Source organism: Tyto alba, unplaced genomic scaffold (assembly GCF_018691265.1).
Source record: "Tyto alba isolate M040663 unplaced genomic scaffold, T.alba_DEE_v4.0 Super-Scaffold_40, whole genome shotgun sequence".
Classification (NCBI taxonomy): Eukaryota; Metazoa; Chordata; class Aves; order Strigiformes; family Tytonidae; genus Tyto; species Tyto alba.
This window is the reverse complement of record NW_024881316.1, coordinates 33,861,476-33,882,762: the sequence shown is the minus strand read 5'-3', so window position 1 is coordinate 33,882,762 and position 21,287 is coordinate 33,861,476. Positions and strand designations below refer to the sequence as shown.

Here is a 21,287-nt window from a genome sequence, read left to right as displayed (position 1 = left end):
GTCAACTTTCCAACTCTGGCTATCAGGCAGGCCCCCTGATACAACACAACCTAACGGAAAAGATAATGGGAAAAAACAGGAATGAGTAGGAGGACCAACATACCCAGGTGCTCCTGCTGAAGAATCCCCCAGGGACATTTCTGAACAAGAATCCAGGAGCTGAGAGTGTGGCATGCAATTTACTATGCTGTTATCTCCACTCGATACACTTTTTTTTAATCTTTAGCATTACATTAGTCTCAACATTTCTTCACAAATTCATTCACCACAATTGAACAGGCTTTGTAAGTTCAGTTTGTCTGGAAACTGCTACCACATTCTTATGGTGATAGTGTAGAACAATGCTGAAACATCCAGGGAACCAACACAACTGAAGCAGGCTAAATACCTCCTTGTCTAACACTGATTTAACATGACTTTGCTACCTGAGGAGTTGGCTCAGCTTCTGTTCAGGTAGATGATCCACTCAAAATCCACGAAAACCAAAAAAAATTATCCTAGTAGCAAAGAATCCTTCCTCTGTATCAAGGCAACAGGGACTCAACTCATTATTTCTTCCCTCTCCCAGGCAAAAAAGAAAAAAACAAAGAAGTGAGGAATTGAAGTAATTTGTGGCAGTCAATACTCCATGCAATTGTATTTGCATATAAAACCTAAAAGAATATTGTCATTAGCAAAATGAACAAACTGTCACAAAAACAAACTATGTTGCATTCTTTAAAAATAAGTGTTTTAATGTTGATTCAATTCATTGATGCGATTAATGAGAATGGGAAGAAATTCAACAGTTCAGACTGCAAAGTTGTATATCCAAGAGAAAAACACATATATGAACTGGGAGATTGGTCAGAAAAAAAATGAGGAGAATAAAGGGGTTTGGCTTAACAGATGATTGCAGATTCACCACAGGTTGCCAAAGTGATACAGCCATGAAAAACAAAAACATGAAGATACAGGAGACCTCCCTTCCACCAAAGACAAGGAAACAAACAAATAAGAAGAAAAGTCACATACTACTTGAAATGCAAATAAGGTGTTGGTCCAAAATGTTGGTCTTGACAGCATACACATCTGTCCGAACCACTGGATTTTGACTCTGATAAATGCTGAAGGAAAAATTATACACACAGAATGCAAGGCAATGTAGGTGTTGCTTTCATCCACCAGTATGTGAAGTATGGAACAGAATCAAAAGTCTTCCTTGAACTGCTTTGGTTTTGAAATTAGATTACTGCGGATAAACTGTAGCAAACTTAAAATCAGCTAGCCCAAACAGAGATAGCTAGAGGGAACTGTAATGTGTCCATTACATACATATAAATAAATAAAAAGCACAAAATGTTTAAATAAATAATATTTAAAAATTTAAAAGCACAAAATGTAGGAAGAACAGGCCACCTTCCTGAAATGATCCCCAGTTACGCAAGGGTGTTTGCCCATTATCTTGTGCTTGTCCAGTTAACCTGACAGGCACACTGTAGCCTTCTCTCTCCTGAATGGAAAGGGTGCTACCTAAATTCATTAGTGGTGGTAACAAAGAGGAAAAAGGGATGAACACCTAAGCTAAAAAATAACGTTGGCATTAGAACAGATAAGTAAAAGCTGTACCTGAACTAAGTGCAACTAGGAATCGGTAAAAGCAAATCCAATTCTGGAAAGCTTTCCAAACAGGAGATACTTTCCAAACAGGAGGGTAACAGATACACAGCCATTTTAGGAGAGACCTGAATAAATTTATGATAGATTATGTTGTGGTAAGAAAACAGACTTGTTCCTTTAGGAGGTTTCTTATAGTCCTCCATTCCTTTGTGAAATCTTTTGAAAATTCTACATTTAACCATGGCTATGTATGCCTACAGAGGAATGGAATAAAATACTGAAAAACTTTGAATCTTTAATACTGTATTTTAGTCTTGCTGATAGACCAAAAAATGGGGAGGGGGACTTTGCCTTTGTTTAATTGAAAGGCATTGGTGCTTCTTCACAACTAGTGCTTCAAAGGAGTCACTTCAGCATAAAACCTGAAAATGTCAGCTCTTTGTCTTTAGTACTGTTCTTCATATATTCCCATCTTTAGCACTTAGGAATAAGTTGAAATAAAGCTGTAGCTTTATTGTACTTTGAATTTCTAATCCTGTGTTTGTTTCATAAATATACACACACTACACCAATGCACACACACATGCCAAAATGCTCCCCTCCCCTAATTCAACTGCTTTGTGCGCTTTCAGTACAGTGTCAGCAGAAATGAAATTTGAAATGGCTTCTGATGTTGCACATTCTAGCATTTCTTTTTACCAATTTAAAATGCCCTGTAAACTTCTGTACCAGAAGAGAAGTGACTATGTAATTCATATGGTGGGATCATTTTGTCCTCTCGTGTAATGCTTCTACTTTGGACTCAAAAAATGCTATTGCAAGACTGTTTATTTTGGCATCTGTTTATTTCAGCACAATGTAGTCAAAGAAGCCATATAAACCATTTTCATAGTCCCACTCAGTTTCTGCTGGGGAGTACTCAGACTTCCCTGTTAAAATTAGTAAATATAGCTTTGATTTAGTGGAGGAAAAAAAAAAAATAAACAAACAAAAAAACTAAAAAAAAAAAAACCACACATTAAAAAAAGGAAAACAAAAACAAATTAAAAAAAAAAACAACAACAACAAAAATTCTATACGGTGCATTAGAAAAGAAGCTACATTATTGTGGTGCTATGCAGTGTGAACTGAAACATAAACTCAAAAGTGACCTTCTTGAGCGTGCCTTTGTCAATGCAATATTTTTCCAAACACATTATTTATGTCATCTGTTCATTTGCTTTTACGTGACTTCTAATGTTCATCTTGTGAAACCATTTTTAAGGAAAATTATTTTTTACGCCAGAATCTATGAGGTGTTGCTGTAGCATATCTAGAGATCATGGAGATCACTTGTTTGGCAAGTCTAAAACAAATATGCTATGATCAGCCTGGTATTGATCTCGTTCTCCTGACATGAATTTCAAGGCTTCTAAATAAATGGCAATATTGGATTAAAATACATGAATGTTAGTAAATTTATCATCAAACTTGGTGCTCCTATCGGTATTCTTCAAAATGCATTGCAAATCTTTCTTGAAATGGTATAGAAACACGAATCAGTTTGAAAATTGTTTTACCTTACAACCTAAGGCTACACAATGAAAACTATTACAAAAGATGACTACGTTTATTTGCTACACTTGAAAAGTCTGTAATTTTTCATTTTTCTTGCTGTATCTTCAACTAGTTTATCTCTCTGTGCAGTTACCACACATGATCATATACACCACAAAAAAAAAAAAAAAACTGAAATTACCTGCAGTATACAGTTTTTTAAAAAAAATCGCAAGTCACGTTGCTTTTTTCCTAGCAAGTTAAGGCTAACATTTTGGCAATCATCACAAATATGCTTTGGACACACCACTAATGTATTTTTTTACAAGGTATTCAGTAATATAAGCATTGGGTATTTGGGGTGCCACAGTCTGAAAATGTCAGAATTACAATAATGGAGTAAATGCATTTCTGAGGCCCATATAGAGTGTAGAAGCAGCAATTCAAATCATTACCCAAAATATTTTTAAGTTCTATATGCCTGATGAGAATTTAGCAACAAACATGTCTGTAGTAAGTATACCAGGGAGGGGAACAAGCATACCAAAATAAACAGAAGAAAGCACAGCTTTTAAAATGAGCTCTAGAGAGAGGACTCAACAACCAGTGATCAGTAGTAAAGCTTTTTTTCTTCATGTAGAAACAAGGTCCATTTTCACTTGCCAAAGGCCAATTTCCATTTTAACTGCTTCAAAGCTTTCTACTAGGAACAATAAAATATGCCAACTAATTAGAACCAAACCCATTTTACCAGGAAGAAATCAGTCCAAGGTTACTGTAACTTCCTGAAATGTTACTCTACATCCTACTTCGTATGCCACAATCTGTCTGCTCTGACACTTTAAAATAATAATAATAATTGTAAAGCTGTTCAAGTCCATTTCACATTACCTACAAAGATTTAAGCCCGCTGGGAAACATAATGTTCAAACATTTCATTTCTGCTTCCAAAAAAAAAATCCCAAAACCCAAAAAAACCTCTAAACCTCAAAACTAGCATCAATCTAAAAATCTGTATTGTCTAAATAGATCTGTGCAATATACAGGATTCTTTCTTCTCAAGGGGTATTGGCTCAAATTAATAAATATATTTTAATATATTTCAGACTGGTACAAAAAATGAATGCATTATTTGCTCTTTTCAGTGAAGCAGAGGGAAAACAAACTGTTCTATTTTTATCATACTTAATTGGGGGAGGAAAAAAGCGAAGGCAGAAAAATGAAATTGAACATCCCAGAGATGATTTTGGTACATTTTACAGAACCAAAGGTTATGGGGAAAAACAGGGCAGTAGCAGCATAAATGCAGAATCCTCAGGCTCTAGCAGGTAGAGCTTCATTAAACATCTTCTGTGCCAAACTTATAGCAGAAGTCTGGGTCTTTATCTTATGCAAGTGTCCTTACACCAGTGCCTTATTTCTTTGTGGCCCAGAAAATAATTATTTTTCTGTAGACAAGCAGAAAAACAGCCATACTGATTCAGATCAGCATTCCATTTAACCCGATATCCTCTATCGGTAGTGGTCAACTACAGATGTTTAGGGCAGCAAGTAAAGCACGTACACATCCTTCCCCAGGATAAACTCCCAGTTTCCAGCAATCAGTTTAAAAAGAAAAGGCTGAGACACTCTCAACCAGAAACCCTACGTAGCCCAACAGGCTATTCTCAAGAGAAACAAGAAGCCCAGGTTTTCTAACTCTAGACAACAGAAAGAAAAAAACCTAAACTTGTCGTCTTGCAGCCCAGTGTGAGTGCCTTCACAACTGCACGACAGCCTACTGTGGGAAGTAGCGAGGGAGGAAGGGGAAGGAAGAGGCCATCATCTTTGCTCTATTTTTTATTTAAAACAGTTGAAAATCTCTAATACATTCCTTTCTTCTTACCCACAGCAGCTTCATTTTAGAAAGGCTAAAATTAACTATTTCAGATTTGTGGTTATTTGGATGGGAATTTTGCTGAAAGTATTCACAGAACTGGATCTGAATTTGTGAAAAGTCTCACAGTAATCAATTTTTTTTTAAGACTCCATTGGAACAACAACAAGAATGCTTGGAAGTACTGCTAAGCCAGTAACAAAATTCTGGGAAATAAATCCTCAGGTCATTTGAAAAAATAATCCTGGAGGCAGGAATTTATGTGTTCTCCCCCATTATGCACATCTAACTGAAAAAGATACAAAGAAAATATTAATATACTGACTTTAGATCCAATATAAGCAATTACCTTTATCATGATATCTTTAAAACAAAATCTAATCTCACTCCCGATTTTAGCAATTTGCATTAAAATATCAGGCTACTCCATAGCCAGAAATCCAGTATTTCAGAATAAGTAATAATGCCAGAGGCTGCTGCAGATACTGAATGCAAATAGGAACATCCTTCCCAAAAACAAAAGGACACAGGAAGAAACTCGGTCAGTAAGGAAAAGAGAAGTGATCAAATAATTACTGTAGAGACAGCAGAGCAAGAACCAGCTCTTGCGCCTTACTGGACTGGTCTTGTTTAAAAAGTATCAATAGCAAGTTTTCAATACTCGTACCCAGCAAGCACAATCGTTTGACTTTTCTGGTGTATCTTTACAGGCAATCTGATACTTGCTGTAATTAATCCTCTCTGACTCGAAAGATCAGAGATATCCAGACGTTCTATCTCTGTTATTTTTCTATTAGAAATGAGCTGTTTACACTGCTGGCCTCATTCCACTTTTCTGTTACAGAAGGTGGTAAAAAACTTCCTAAATTATGTTATCCTCCTCCTAAATCTTCTTTCCATTCTCCTACTGTTATGTCATTTCCTCCCTCCATGTATTAGTTTCTTTTCTAAATCCTCTCCAGTTTCTTTCCACTGATCACCTGGCACATACAGGGAGGAACTGATACAAAAGGTGGAAAAAACCCTTGTACGCATAGTCTGGGGCAAGGCATTCTAGCTTCTGAACATATTCTAGAAGATTAATAATTTTAAAAACTTTCATTTTGGGTAATTACTTTATTTGGAGTGTGCATGTGAAGAAATGTTCCAGAACATTATATTCCACAGTAGCTACGACAGTTAATTTGTATAAATAAGCTCTTAGGGGAGAGACCTGTCTACTTAAGAGACTGTCAAGGTACAGACACAAACATGCAATAAAAAGGATGGGGTTTATGGCAGAACTGTCTCTGCAAAGTCCCTTTCCACAAAAGCATTATTTCTCCAGGATCTGGGTTTGTGGTTCTTGTGGGCCCAATGCCAAGGCAATCTGTTTGAACAAGCACTGGTCTATCTGGCAGAAAAATGTAGTAAACATTTCAACTCTAAACTATTGTGCATACAGCTAAAGGTATGCATGGTGGAAAGAGGTAATACCACTGCTTTGGGAAATTAATACCTGTAAGTAAAAGGTAGTTCTGCTGCAAAGGTAAAAGATGGAAAATTTGACGCTGCTCTGTGGTGTATACAAAAACACACTGGAGCATGCTGACTTTATTTTTTATTAAAACAAAGAAGCGATGCCTAAAATTCAGAATTCTCTAACAGACCACTTCTATCAGTAAAGAGAAATCCCAAATCAGAGGTTCAGAGCCTACGAAATGTTACATCATTAATACAAGTCACTACATGATACTGTTGCATGCTGAACAAAAAAGGTGCTGTATCTGTGTATTAATCATTCAATTTCCACATGCTTCCCTTACTACGTGAGGTTGAAAATGCAACAGATAGTTCAAAAATATTACAGATCTCATAAGCAACGTAAAACACTTGATGCATTTACTCTTTACAGTGGCTCATTTTTAAACAAAGGGTGTGTAAATAGAACTCCCTTATTTAATTGTTGTTTAATTTTCCAGTTGTACTAGCCAATTCCTGATATCCTTATCCATGTGTTTAGTATTACATGCTTCAACATCCTCAGATATATCATTATGTAAAACAAAGTAACATAGATAACAAGATAAAGTTCCAGTGACAACTGTCTTGAAGAGCTAAGTGAACTTTACGATCCCTTTACCCATGTCAAAACTGGTGCCCAGCCTGCAAGAGACTTTTCTCTAGCACGTTTTTGCATTTCTGTCTGCTGTCAGCATCCATCAAAGCCCTTCATGGTTTGGAGCTCAGCTGTTGGAAGAGGCTGATCCTCACCCTGTATCACTCAACAGCATTTATGAAGAGCTAGGCTGATGGGATTTTCCTTTTGCAGATTTCTCAAATTCAGTCCTCTTTTTTCCCTTGTATTAAATCCTTTTATACACCATCAGAGCCAACAAGAATTAATCTTTGCAGAACATAATGACTTTTTATTCTGTGTATGACAAGCTTTTTGAATAGAGAATTTTTAGTTATTTATGGGAGTAATCAACAAATAAAACACTTTCCAGATATTCAAGTTTACCTATCAGTGGTATAATTTGGTTTTAGTAATCTCCAAACCCTCTACTTGAACCAGGCAGACATCCCAGTTACAATTTCTATGAAATGATTATTAACTTACTAAATAGTAAGTTTTCCCTATATATGATGCACCCACTCTATCCTAAAAATTAAGATTTGAGGTGTATGCACAGATCAGCTGGATGCCATAAACTGACCTTTCCCTCCCCATCCAACACTCTTTTGACTTTTTTGTTCTTTACCTTCTTTATTTATCCAGTAATTCTAGGGACCAGAAATTAACCAAGACAAGAGTCTACAGCAAAGCAGCACAATCAAACCTCAGTCTTAACAGGCCTCTGAGAAGCTCTTAGCAGAAATAAATAAAAAAATCTGTATTACAAACATCTTTGGCAGACACGTATGAGGTGGCCATTCTGAAAGGGAATAAAAGGCACACAAACTTTATCTAGTTCATGATATACCTGGAAATTTTAGGACACCATACTTCCACAACAAGAAATGGCAGGTAACTAGAGGGGACTCCAGCAGAGACAAAGACAAATCACCTCAAGTGTACCAAGTACTCCTAGGAAACACTACACCAACTGTCAAAATTATCAGAGGTAAAGCAATATATCAGACATTGCCTCTCTATTATTAGGGTAGAAATTTATCAAAGGCATCAACCTGTAATACCGGTGGCATGTTAATTACTACAGCTTAGTTTTCTTCTGTGGAGAGTTGTTTCCTTTTAGAATTTAATACATTTTGTATAGTTAACCTTTTAGTTTCATTTGCCAGTTCTCACATGAAAGCCCAGTGTCAAATGATAAAACTCATTTTCTCTTGAGACACTGCAAATTATTTCTATTCTATAGTGGCTTCCAGACCAGCCTGTGATTTTCACTCCAACCTCTCTATAATTCAGAATATCACCTTTGAAAATCTCTGCATGGTGTCTCAGCATTAATAAATTTTTTCACAATTAAAAAGTAACTGCATGATAGCATAATTAGCAGCAGCTAATGTAAATACAAGATTAGCCAACTTATGGCAACCAAATATTTGATAACATCAGCATCTTCCTCTTTTGGTTAAATGGAAGAAAAAAATTGCACTAATTTCATCTTGTTGATGCTTTGTCATGCTGTAGCTATCAGTGAAGAACTTGAGTTCTTTTTGTATAAATGCATAAACATAGTATTCTATGAATTTCCATTTGGGAATTTGTTTTTAAATGAAAGAATGCATCCAAACTGTCACATATTCTCATTCACTCTAGGTGTTCAACTAGAGAAATCTCAAGACATTATTACAGTCTTGAAAACAATGATCTGAAATCTGCTGGAATTTCAACAGCTTTAAGTATAACTAAAATTAACAGTTCAGGCCCTCCTGTCAACTAAGGACAACTAAGGACAACTTCCTAGAAGTGTAAGTGAATCTTAAATCACACAATTACTAGTGTACCAAACAGTAGTTACAAAACACCCATTTAGATCTTAATTGTTGTAAAAATAAAAGCTTCCTCCCCAGGGTGACCTTTGCCAAAACAATTAGGGAGTTACATACATAGAAGATATCTAGAAAATGGAATACACAGTACTTCCCTATACTACTGAACATTAGGAAGGTAAATTCATACACAGCTGATACCTAAGACAAAATGCTGAACAACTTCTGCATTTAAAAATTGAAGCAGTTTAGAACAGAGAAGCAAGTCTAAGCCCATCAGCACTTTTATTGTGTTCTTAAAAGAAACAGGAAACAGCTACCGAATCAACTGATTGAAACTGCAGAGACAAACACCTGAACCTATATGTAACCCAGCATCATGTGTCCTTGCACCATCACTGCATCCCCAGGGGTTGGGGGACAGGGAAGGCAGTGGCAAACACTACCAACTCCATCCCTAGCACAGAACAGACATGACTGACTGAAAACAGTTACATGAAAAGTTTGTGATCCACAACCAGAGCAGCTAAGCAACAGAAGAAAACGAATTAAGCAAAAGAATGAATGAAACCAAACAAAAAGCAGCTTACAAAAGATTTACTACTTCGATGCTTCTGCAATGCTATTCTCTTCAGCACAGCTAGCGTCTAGGCTACATGGAGCTCAAAGTGTAGGAGGACTCTGCTGGTATTTTTTCTGTTGTTGTGTAACATACACCTACAGTTCTGGAAAACAAACAAATGATTAAAACCATGTGCTTTGCAAGACTCTGTACTACATGTTTTGCATGTGACAACAGAGATGCAGCTCTGTGTTTACATGTGCTAAGGAAATTTCTACTTCTATTGCTATAGCCAAACAGTAATCCTGTTTGATTGAAGGGGCTTAACATGATTAGTAACTGCATTTGTTTCTAAGTTGACTTTCCTAGAATACAGTCTGAATTTGCTTGAAATTGCATGACCTAGGAAAGATATCTTTCACTAACAAAGTACAAAAACTGTAAAACATGAGAAGGTAATCCATATTAATGTTCACATCGCTTCACTACTTTTTTCCCTTCCTATATGCCTTCTAAATGTAGAACAAAGCTTTCAGAAACACAAAAGTAATTAGTTCAGCTCTAATCACTTCAGCTGTTTTGATCTATCTACACACATACTTAGCATAATGCCTAGACAGAATTATAGATTTCAGACTAGAACTACATTGATAATCTGATCTTTAATCAGGGATAGCTGAGGGGTCCTCAAACAGCAGATGGTTCTGTACACCGTACTGCTCCAAGACAACGAGGAGCAGAGTTTCAGCTTTCCCTCTCAATTCTCTATTTCTTCCTGGTTTAAAAAGTCAGATGCTAGAATTTATATTACAGGTTCTTTCATGTAAACTTTTACAACCACCTCTTAAAGACTATACTCCAAAGAAATACACTTCACTGCACAGTATGTCACTTCCACAGTAAATATTTTCATGAAACAGAGTTCATGTATACAAAGAAGCAAATTTTTCAAATTCTGTCCAACACCTACTCACTTGAAAACAAAGCCTACTACTCTAGATGAAAAGTACTGAATCACACTACCCAAGCTTATTGCCTGTAAAGCAGCATTGCTCATAAGAAAAAAGCTATTCAGTTACACTGCTGTATCTCAGTTTCTCCATCAATAAATTCTCCCCCATAAGGTAAATTATTTTCTCTTTCCAAATAAAATTGAGACATATACAGCAGCTAATAAAGTCTGAATAATATTTAATACTCTGTCACATTTTCTGGACATATAACATGCAGAACTTTTCTTCCATTCTCCTAAACTAAAGGGTACGATGTAGCTATATCATCACCATTATCCACTTTCCTCCATCACTATTCCTTCCCTATATCCCTGCCTGCCCCCTTACTATACTGATCCTTTTCACGTTAGTCCTCCCTCCACATTCTCTGCCAGGCATTTTCATCCAACTTCCTGCATAAACACTGCCGCACTCCCCCTTCCTTTGAAGTTCCCGTCAATTCTGATTTCTCTGAACTTCCTTAAACTTTTGATGCATTTCTTTAATCCCTCCTTAATGAGTCTCCCTCTATGCCAATTCCTGACCCTCCACTCCTCAAATGCCACCACAGTGCTGCATCTGGATGACTCTCCTGACTCCCCGTTTGTCTTGAATTCAGACTCCATTTTCTTGCTCTTCACTTTTGACTGATACTCACATTACCCCTTAAACATTTCAGCTACTACTTTCCAAGTCTCTTCTCGTGTTCCCATTTTTTCTTGTGTCTTAGCCAAATTTACTCTTCCACTTAGGCCCTCCATTGATGTAAACCTCATGAAAGAAGCCTGGATTTAGTCCAAATAAAAGAAGCTGGTGGTCATCTCAGTCACAGAAAATCTCGTATCTAATACCAAAACTCTTCAAGCTTATATCTCTGTCTCCACCAAGAGCAACTACATACAGTAAGCATTTTGCATACAGAAAAGCTTGAGCTTGGTGCTAACAAATGTGAGACTGTGTGGGGAAAAGGCTAGGGAAAAAAAGAGAAACAATCCTACTGTCAGCTTGCAATAAAATCAATAGCTACAAACACCAAACTTCTGTTGATCCCATAACTTGATCTATGTTTTCCAGCTGGGTTTAAGCAGAAAAAAAATTAAAAATCTGTCTCAGTTAAAATGAACCAAAACAGAGATTTTAACTTTACATGAAACCTGGGTGTAATCACCCTCTACAGCTTTACAAGTATGACTCTCAGTAATTCTGTTTTTCTGTAACAAATTGCTAGCAGAAATTGCAACAGTAAACAAGGAGCCACACCGTTTCCCCTGATGTGAAGTTCTTGCACATCTGACTATGCTGCAACTTAAAAAAATTAAAGCAAATGTGAAAATACTTCTTCTTGCATAGCAGTGGAAGTTTCTGTAAATACTTGTTTACAGTATTTTCCAAGCATTTCTGGAAGCAGGAAGAGAAACTGGCTACTTCGCTAGCCTGCCAGTCATCCATACTTGCAATCTTTGAGTAAGAACATATCTCCTCCTCTATTTAACAGTCATCGTCTGGATTTCTGCATCCACTGCAATCATTTTTACTAGCTGTAAATGCTTCTCTCCATCCTTCCTTTTTTAAACTCCTGTGCTTAAAACAGAGATCATCCTAGTCTTCAGGGAATTTGTTGAGAGTATTTGCTAGTTACCATCTTAGTTATTTCAGAATCCTGGAAAAAAACAGCCCCAACAAACCGAGTGCTTTACGTTCACAGTTGTTTATCACTTTGCTTACTTGCATTTCTATTCCTGCTATCCATTCTACCTTCTCCCACACTTTGAGCTCAAAAACTGCAGCAGAGCACTCATTTAGATTTGGCAATACCCAAATTATCTTTAATACTACTACATTCTAACTGCATATTATCCTTTCTTTTTCTCCTTGCAATGCTACATGGTTAAAGAGTGGTTTTGCTTTCTTTACTGCTTACTGTCATTCCTAAAGAAACTCGACTTTTGCAATTTTTTTTAGCTCTGCACATACTCTTTAATGCAAAACTTTCCCCTGGCTACTTGCCTTTTATTCACATTTCTGACAGGCTCTGCTCACTCGTGACATACTACTTGGGGTGTTTCAAGTCTGTAGTTCTTCCTGTAATTTTCCCCCCTTTCTTGGGAAAACATGAACATTTCTTCATGAACATTCTTCATGGTTTAGTACATGAACTCTTCAGTTCTGCTGACCTCACCAACTCTCAAGTTCAATGACTTCTTCTCTAAATATAACTTTTTTTTTTTGCATGTTTTGCTTTTAATTGCTTTGTTTTGCTTTTCGTACATAATGAATTGAGCCCCAACCATTCAACAAAGACTTCACTTGTTTCCAATCTCATTCACAACATCCATTTAATTCCTGACTTTAAATGAGCAATTCTGACATTAGCTTCCCTGTACTTCTACCTGTTTCCTTCTGTACATCAGCATCTTGGCTTGTTGTCACAGATGGCTGACCATAACATGGCTGAAATACAGATCTTCTCTAATCCTTTTGCACTCTTCCTCCATGCTTGCAGTGTTGGCAGACAGCCCACTTTACCAGACCATAACCAACAGGTTCTCTTAAACTGAAACCTGTCTATCATCAACCATACAGATCCCTTCTGCATAGTATCTCTAAAATATAGCCTTTTACTCTAAGCTAAGGTTTTTATACATGATCTCATAATTTAATTTTTATTACTTCAACAATCTGGCCCTGACAAATACCGTCTTCCTCAGTCACATCTACTCATGATACTAAACCTTTCAGTTTGTCTTCTATGCAATTAATCCCTCTCCATACTTCTAAAAGCACTCTCCTTTGCATCAAATGTAAGACCGTGGTCTTTGACTATATAATTACCAGTAGGCAACATCAATCATCTCTTGTTCACTCATAACTTCCTCTTCTCTGATCAGACTAACTCCAGCCACAAACACCCATTTGTTTTTTTAGAATCACATCTTCATGTTTTCCTACCAATGCTTAGTTGGTACTTTTCTTACCGACACTTACATTTTATAGAATCCACATACTCTTCTGAGCTATACAGATCACTAAACATAGAATGGGAAGGGGAGCAAGGGTAGAACATATCCCCACAGCTGAAGCTGCAGAAAGATTTCACCCAGAGAACAGCTCTTGTTCCCTCTCTGGCAACTTCAAGAAGAATATAACATTTATTTAGAGCCAGTGAGGACTGAGGGAAAGTGAAGACTCTTGCCCCTAGCCCAGTCATGTGAGACACCCCAGATAAGCATGAAGCCCTGCTGAGCCCCAGCCATGGCTCTAGTTCTACGGCCAGGGCTGGGCCAAGGCTGCTGCAGAGGGGCCAAGGCTCTGGAACTCCAGGGAGGTACAGCAAAGCACCCATAACTGCTGTAGCAAAGGAGTTTCAAGAAATTAAGAGAGATAAGGAGACTGTAAACATCGAGAAAGTATAGAGAAGCTTGATGCCCAACACAACAGAGGGAAGAGCTAGCCTAAATAAGGCTAGGCCCAACTTTTCTGGATCTTCAGGTGTGAAAGTTATTTGTTTCTGGGGAAATGGGGCAGACAGATCGTATGGGGTGTTGAGAGTGAGGCTCAGAAACTGGGGTACAGGAGTTTAGACAGGGAATTAATGTATGTGATGTATATACACACACACACACATATGGATGGTGCAAATTATAAAAAAATGCGATTTAAGAGTTGAACTAAAATGTTTAAGAACCACTACTCTAATGCATATGAATAAAAAGAAACCACTTCACAGTGGTTCAGCTACAAACACAGTACACTAGTCAGATCCACCAAGTTTTCTTTGATTCCTCCACTTTTGTTCATCAACCACGTCCACTTGACATGTGGACTGTAAGCACTTTGGAGCGGGGATCAGGCTTTTGTCCTGTGACTTTGCAATGCCTTTCAGAACGAAGGCCTCACCTTTACCTAGCATTGCTGTACGCTATTGTACACAGAGAACATGAAGATGAGAAAAGGGTGTGAAGGTGGTAATTCTTCTTAAAGCTAAGAAGAATTAGCCACCTTCCACATCTACTCTCTTTTAGCATCAGCATGAAGTACACTAAATCCAGGTAAGATGGTTCTGAGAAATGCAGTGGCACTAAGGAAAAATCAAAAGACAAAAGCCACAGTTAGTAAAATACTTAGAAATGTACATATTTTCCATTGATCCTCCTATGGAGAATGGGGACATTTAGTAATAGGAAGCAGATGCACCATGGTAAGGTGCACAGCAATCTATTTATCTGGCTTGAAATTGTTTTAACTGACTGCACATTGTCTGTACTTTAAAGGTTTAAGGTTTATATTCTGGATTTGAAAATATGCACAGAGCTCCAGTTGATGACCTACAGTTTAGTTCCTGTATTTCTGTAACTTCCATCCTCTGTATTCCCCTCAAAGAAAAAAATTCCCACACTCCTTTTGAAATAATCATGCCATTTCTGTCATAATGAGTTTTCCAGAAACCTCTTTGGATGCTGATGACAGGGAATCACAATTCCAGAACGGAAGCAGAAGTAGAACACAAGAAAAGTTTTAAACAACACATATTTATGGAACTGTATTTAGTAATGAGGTAAGAAAAGTGTGCAAATACGGTCTACCAAAGAGCATGTTATAGTGGGCACAATGATATATTTTATTACAAGACAATACACAAATAATGTTAGTAAATTTCCCAAAATGTGCTGCAACATGTGACATTTCCTACTCCTCAAAGTGTAGGAAAACACCTTCTTCACATAGCTTTCAAAAGCAAGTCACAATCAGGTAGTATAAGACAGAACTCTAGTCCTAAAGACCTAAAACAAGTGAGAAATACATACCGGGGAAAATATAAATTTTAAAAACACACATGTGCATGCATGTATCCAATCTCATATTCGCCCACCCTACCAAGCTATTAATACATTTTGCTCTTGTCATCTTTGGAGAACCAAATGGAGCAGAGAGAATTACAGAATTTTAACATACAAGAGTGAATGAAATTCAATAAGCATCGATCCCTTACACCTCTTTGAGACAGCTGAAAACTGTGGGATCACCTTAGGTGGCAAGAAATTGTTGCCATTTCTGATATAAAAACTTCTGTTACAAGTGACAGCAAGGAAGGAAAGGATTTGATACTGAGAAATTACATTTTGCATTCCTAGGACTGGAAATTACAAAAAAAGAAAAAAAAAAAAAATTTTAAACAGTAAAATAACAGAATCACTGAGGTGCAATAATCATGTAATAGAACCTACAGAACAAAGGCAAGTAGAGACCTGAAATTAGAAGTTATGGCTTTAACATTAATTTAACAGATTTTCCAAAATTCCTGGAGTGGCTTTTAAAAAGACCCCAAACAATTAAAATCTATTTCTAACCAGAAAACTAAGACCATCTTTGGTACTACTATACTGTTTCTTTTGGTTGTATATTTTGCATCTTTCCACCACACATTCATCCTGTCTACTCCTTACAATACATTCATCCCAGTAGCAAGTGCTACTATGCTGGGGAGGATGTTCCAGTAACCTATTAAACTTCTCTCAATGTTTCCATTCTCCTCTCTTTATAGAGAAATCTGTGCATGCAGTGAACTTTAAGTAGGTGCGGTAAACTTTGCACATCGAGTCCTGATTTAGATGGAAATGTCTTCAGCACATGAACTGCCTGCTACTCTCTGTTTACACAGTAGCCTCCATAATAGCCCCCTGCCATTCTTTCTTGGTCCAGAGGCGCTGGACCATGATAAACAGGTAGAATAGAAATAAATAGGTAGAATTTTTATGGGCTTCAGTTCCAGTTTTTATTGTAAAACTTAATCCATGCTTCACAAAAAAGTGACACACTTGGATTCTATTCATTAAATCATCCTATAAAATAATTCCTAAAAATCCTTAATGATCACAGTTATTAGGACCACTCTGCAGAATCCGTTACAGTTTAGGGACTATTTTATTTAACTTTTAACACAAAAAAAGAGGAGTGTATGATCTAAGTAATGTCAGTACTAAAATCAGATTTTTAAGCAGTCATAGATTAAGAATGGTCACCACATATTTTTAGATCCTGGGATCTTTAACAGAAACAGTCAACTAAAAAGACTGTATTTGTCAGACTAGATTACCAATTTCAAGCAACCCTTCCCCAATCATGTGACTATGCTCTGCACTCTATCAATTAAAACTTGTTTAATCTTAGTCACTATCATACATGCAAAGATTAAACAGTAACCTGTAAGGGCCTCTGACATATACTGCTCACTTGTAATTTCGTTTTAGTAGAAGCTAAAGATTCCCAACATTTTGCTAAGCAACATCCTAATCCAAGAACAATGCAGAAATTATATGATTCCTTTTCCTTTGAAATCATGTTGTGTTCCCTAAGCATGCCTTTCTTAATCCCTTTTCCACTACTGAGAGCAAAGGATCAGATTCTCTTTCTCCAAGTGTTTGAATAGGCACCCAAAATGCAATACAGGCGCTTCTGGTGATCTCAAAGGCCATGATCTGGGGCCTGTAGTTTGTGTATACAACCACATAAAACAATAAAACAAAGTATTTTTAACCGATACTAAAAAAATCAATCATTCTGGAACTGAGAGAGGTCAGCTAATTCAAGTTCAGAAAACAATGATTTAAGGCAATAACACTGTCCTCATAGACATATTGGTAAGTTATACATTTATAATTGTCCAACATCCTATTGATTTCCTCACTTAACAAGCCTTTTCCACTCCGTCACTGAAAGCAAGGCCTCATTAACCAAACTTTTAAGACACTATTAAATGCCTGATAATTAACTAAGACAGAATTACAAAATTGGAGGCCGGTAGTGTAAATGATAAGTGCAAAAGACTTCCCACTGGGATCTGGAGACAGGTATCTGTGTTTGCACAGAGCTAAGATCAGGCTAACAAGTCACACTAGCCTCCATCTCCTGTGCTTTTGCACTGCCTCATCCTGTGCCTCTGCATCCAAGGAGCACAGGGCTTGGGAGAGTCAAGCTGCCTTCATGCAGGCAGTTCCACAGTCCATTCCAGAACTAGATTTGCTGGGAAAAGCAATTAAGAGACATCCTCAAAGTATCAGTATTAACCAGTTAATGTGATGATTTAATACACGTATACAGTATCCTGGAAAATGAGAACTTAACTGTCTTCAGTTAATAAACTAGATCTTACAGTCACGTGTTAATATCAATGCATACACAAAGCAAGCAGTCAGCACAGTTTCAACTTACCTATTAACTGTTTTGAGTAACAAATTTCCTAAATTATACACAGACAGACTTCCTAGTTTTCAGAACCCTACTGTCTACTGCAACCAAGCAGCACACACTGAAAACTGATACTTCACAGTTCTTGTGACACTGAAAATGCACAGGTTCTTTGTATTAACTGTACACTTTTAAATGCATTCTTTACCAAGTCCTAGTTCATAACAAGCTGATGAACTAATTCTTGCCTAGCCTTTTAGAAAAAAAGTGCTGAGCACTGACTTCTCTATTACACAATTTATAGACAGCTTTTTATCAAAGGATCACATTTAACCTGAAAAACCAGGCACATCCTGCTGAAGGACCTGAGTATTTCCAAAGCAAAGAAGTCTATGTCTGAAAAAAGATTTCAGTTTTGAAACCATGAAAATTTGTTTGTTGCTCTTGATAAATCACAAGGAAAAAAATTCAGTAGCCATTTCAACACATGCTTTAGGGCAGCAGCACAAACAGGCAGCAACTGCTGATATTTTGCCAGAAGTGCTACGTAGATCAATACTATTAAGAACAGCTATAGCCAGTGCAGTCTCTCATCTCCTGCCTTGTGAACTTCAATTAGATCTATAAGACACTAGGCACATTCTTTATCATCATTATTATAAAAGATAATTTTTGTACCTAAGCAAGCAATGTCTAATATTCGAAATATGCAGCTATACAAAAAAAAAACATTTAACACAGATTGAGTTTCTTTAAAAACCAAACAGCAGTGTATCAGAGATATGACACAAAAACGAATGTCAAGACGACAGACTAAATAAGGAAGCCACCATATTCAAATTTTTAAATGCATATCATTCTCCTAACGTGAAAAAAAAGGTTTTCAAGACACAACTGGAGTTGAATCCTTAAAAGACCTTATAAAAGGCAAATTTCATGCTATCATATAAATTCTGTATCATCAGACATGAAAATGAAAACCAAAAAACTTTTTTGCACATTTTTTCTGAGAAATTATACGATATTTTTGCAACCATACAACTTCAGAAATTGAGGCTTAGATAAAAACCAATTTTTGTGAGACCTGTAATAAAAATCCCTAAAACTAGCAAAACTGCTTTTGACCCAAACGCTTACACTAACTTCGATTTTGTGTTAATCGTTAAGCAGCTCTACAACTAAAATGATTCACTGTTATTTAAGAAAAAGTTGTCTTTGATACAGAATTGTTGATCTTAAGACTATCAGGTTAATAAGGTATAATTAAATCCAGGCATATAAGTGCAAGCTTGCAGGGAAGAAAATTACCTCAGGAACAAAACAGTAATTCCTTCTGTGCAGATTATTTTGAATTGAACTCCTTGCTTTAGTGGTTTTGGGAACTGGCAAAACAGGAAAATCTTGAAAAGGGTGTTTAAACACCTAACCTGGGTTTTGTTCACTTAAGACACGTTAATAATCCATTGCTAGTGGCAGTTCTTTTGTAAGAAGGGACATCAACTACTGACAAGATTCTTTTTGCTGAAGAGGCTCTTTTTAAAATACATGCTCACTGCAAATCAACTAAACACACACTGTAAGAACTGATGTAACAGGCAGATGGGGCAATTTAATCTGCATCACAAGTAAGATTCCCCACCACCACCACAAGTTATTTCAGAGAACCTGCTAAAGGAATCAAGATACACCGTCGCTTCTCATTTCATTGTGTGTATATGACTGGGATGTGGAATGTGCTCTCACTGTGTTCAGACCTGTCCCAGATTTCCCTCTGATTTGAAACACGAGGGAAAAAGAGTCTCTCTCTCTTCCCAGTGCTGGCAACCACCCTCCGCGGTAGGGAAGGCTCTTACCACCAGGTTCAACGGCACGTTTCGAGTATGTTTAAAGAAAGAAAAGCAAACAGCTCTCTTGGCGAGACAAAAGCGGCTCACACGAAGTATCCACAGCCCAGGCTGGCCGAAAGGAGGCAAAACAGAGGGGGCTCGGGCTCCCGCGCACCGAGGGGAGGCTGAACCGGGCAGGGCAGGCAGCGCCCCACGACCCTGGAGGAGCAGCTCCCGAGGGAAGGCTACCTTCAAACCTGTGCCCGACGGTGGGAGGGCGTTTCAATTTCTGTGTGCGGGGACTGGAAAGAAGATTAATTCCCACCTGTGCCAGGCGGCAGGCAGACACGGGGGGGAAGGACGCTCTGATCTCCCGCCCCGCCAGCGCTCAAGCCCCCCAGGGCCGCCGGCGGGGCGGGCAGGAGGGGCTGCGGGGCCGAGGCCGTTCAGGTGTCGCTTGGGAAGGAAGGGGCAGAGGAGGGAGGCTGGAGAGTTCAAGACCCCCTCCAGGTAGGAGGGCAGACGGGCGGAACCGGCCGGCTCGGGGCTCGGCGGGCGTCAGGAATAGAGAAAGAGGAGGACTCGGGCTCCCCTGCCCCCGGGCTGCGAGAAGCGGGGGTGCGGGCGCTGAGGGGCGAGCTCCGAGCGGGGAGGCGGGCGGAGCGCGATCCCCGCGGGCCGGGGGGCCGCAGCGCCGCGGCCCTTCCCCCCCCCCGCCTCTCCTTTTCTTTCCCCTCTCCAGCCGGGCGAGCCCCATTTCCTCCCAGCGGCAGCCGAGGGCGCTCCTCGGGGCCGGGCGGGGAGAGGGAGCGGCAGGAGCCAGCGCCGGTAGCGCCTTGTTCTCTGCTGCCGCCGCGGCGGGCAGCCAGGCCGGAGGGGGCTGCGCAGCCCGCTCCCCGCCCCGCCGCGCCTCCCCTCCCGGGGCTCACCTCCTCGATGGCCGCCACCGTGTTCCTGCACTGGGCCATCCGGGTGGTGAAGTTGGAGGCGGTAGGTGACTTGTAATCCTCATTGGTCTCGGACACGAATTCCGACACGGAGATCTGGTCCGGCATGGCGGGGCGGGGATGAGTGGGGCGAGGGGAGGGGAGAGGGGAGGGGGGGAAAGCAGGCGGCTCCGGAGAGAGGGGAGGGCCCGGGGGGGCTCCCCCCCCTCACATCGCTCGGCAACCGGCGGCGGCAGCGCCCTCCTCGCAGCCCCGCCGTCTGGAGCGGTGTTGTTCCTCCGTCGCCACACAAGGAAATTCCCCGCACCCACACTCCTCCCCCTCCCCGCGCGGTCACGCAGCACCGGGGGCCGGGCACACGCCCAGCGGCGAGCGGGGGAAAGGCGGCGGCGGCGGGAGCTGCCTCCACACCCCGCCCTCCCTCTCGCTTTCTCCCTCACGCAGACACACACACACGCACGCAGGGCGGAGGCGGGCCGAGGCGCGGCCACAGGACACCCACCCCCGGCAGTCCCCTCACGCCCGGGGGAGACCTGTGGCCACGCACTTGCCCACCGGCGCCCGCCCTGAGAAGATGGCGGCCCCCTCCTTCCTCCCCCAGCCTCGGCGGGGAGCGAGGAGCGGGCAGAGGTGGCGGGGAGCGGCGCGGCTCTAACGGCTGGGTGATGCCAGGCACAGGCAGGACAGATCCGGCCGTGTAGCTCAGATCGTGTTTCACAACAATAAAAACCCAAGGGCAGAGGAAGGTGAGGCGCGATGCCTACCTGATGCAAGGAGGGACGGGTGGAAGCCCACAGGACAGGTCTCCACACTCTCTGAGGCTGC

General features: G+C 39.7%; 1 protein-coding gene across 6 annotated transcripts in view; it reads right to left on the bottom strand.

Moving 5' to 3' along the window:
- Positions 1-20,930, bottom strand: part of ASAP2 (ArfGAP with SH3 domain, ankyrin repeat and PH domain 2) — a 90,657-nt gene extending 69,727 nt beyond the window's left edge. Inside the window, exon 1 of one of the 6 annotated variants that reach the window (XM_042803501.1) lies at positions 20,445-20,930. In XM_042803501.1, the coding sequence (XP_042659435.1) occupies positions 20,445-20,570 (126 nt within the window). In that variant the 5' untranslated portion in view covers positions 20,571-20,930. The remainder of the gene's footprint in view (positions 1-20,444) is intronic. The other 5 variants (XM_042803500.1, XM_042803498.1, XM_042803502.1 and 2 more) reach the window with 5 other exon arrangements.
- Positions 20,931-21,287: the final 357 nt, after the last annotated feature.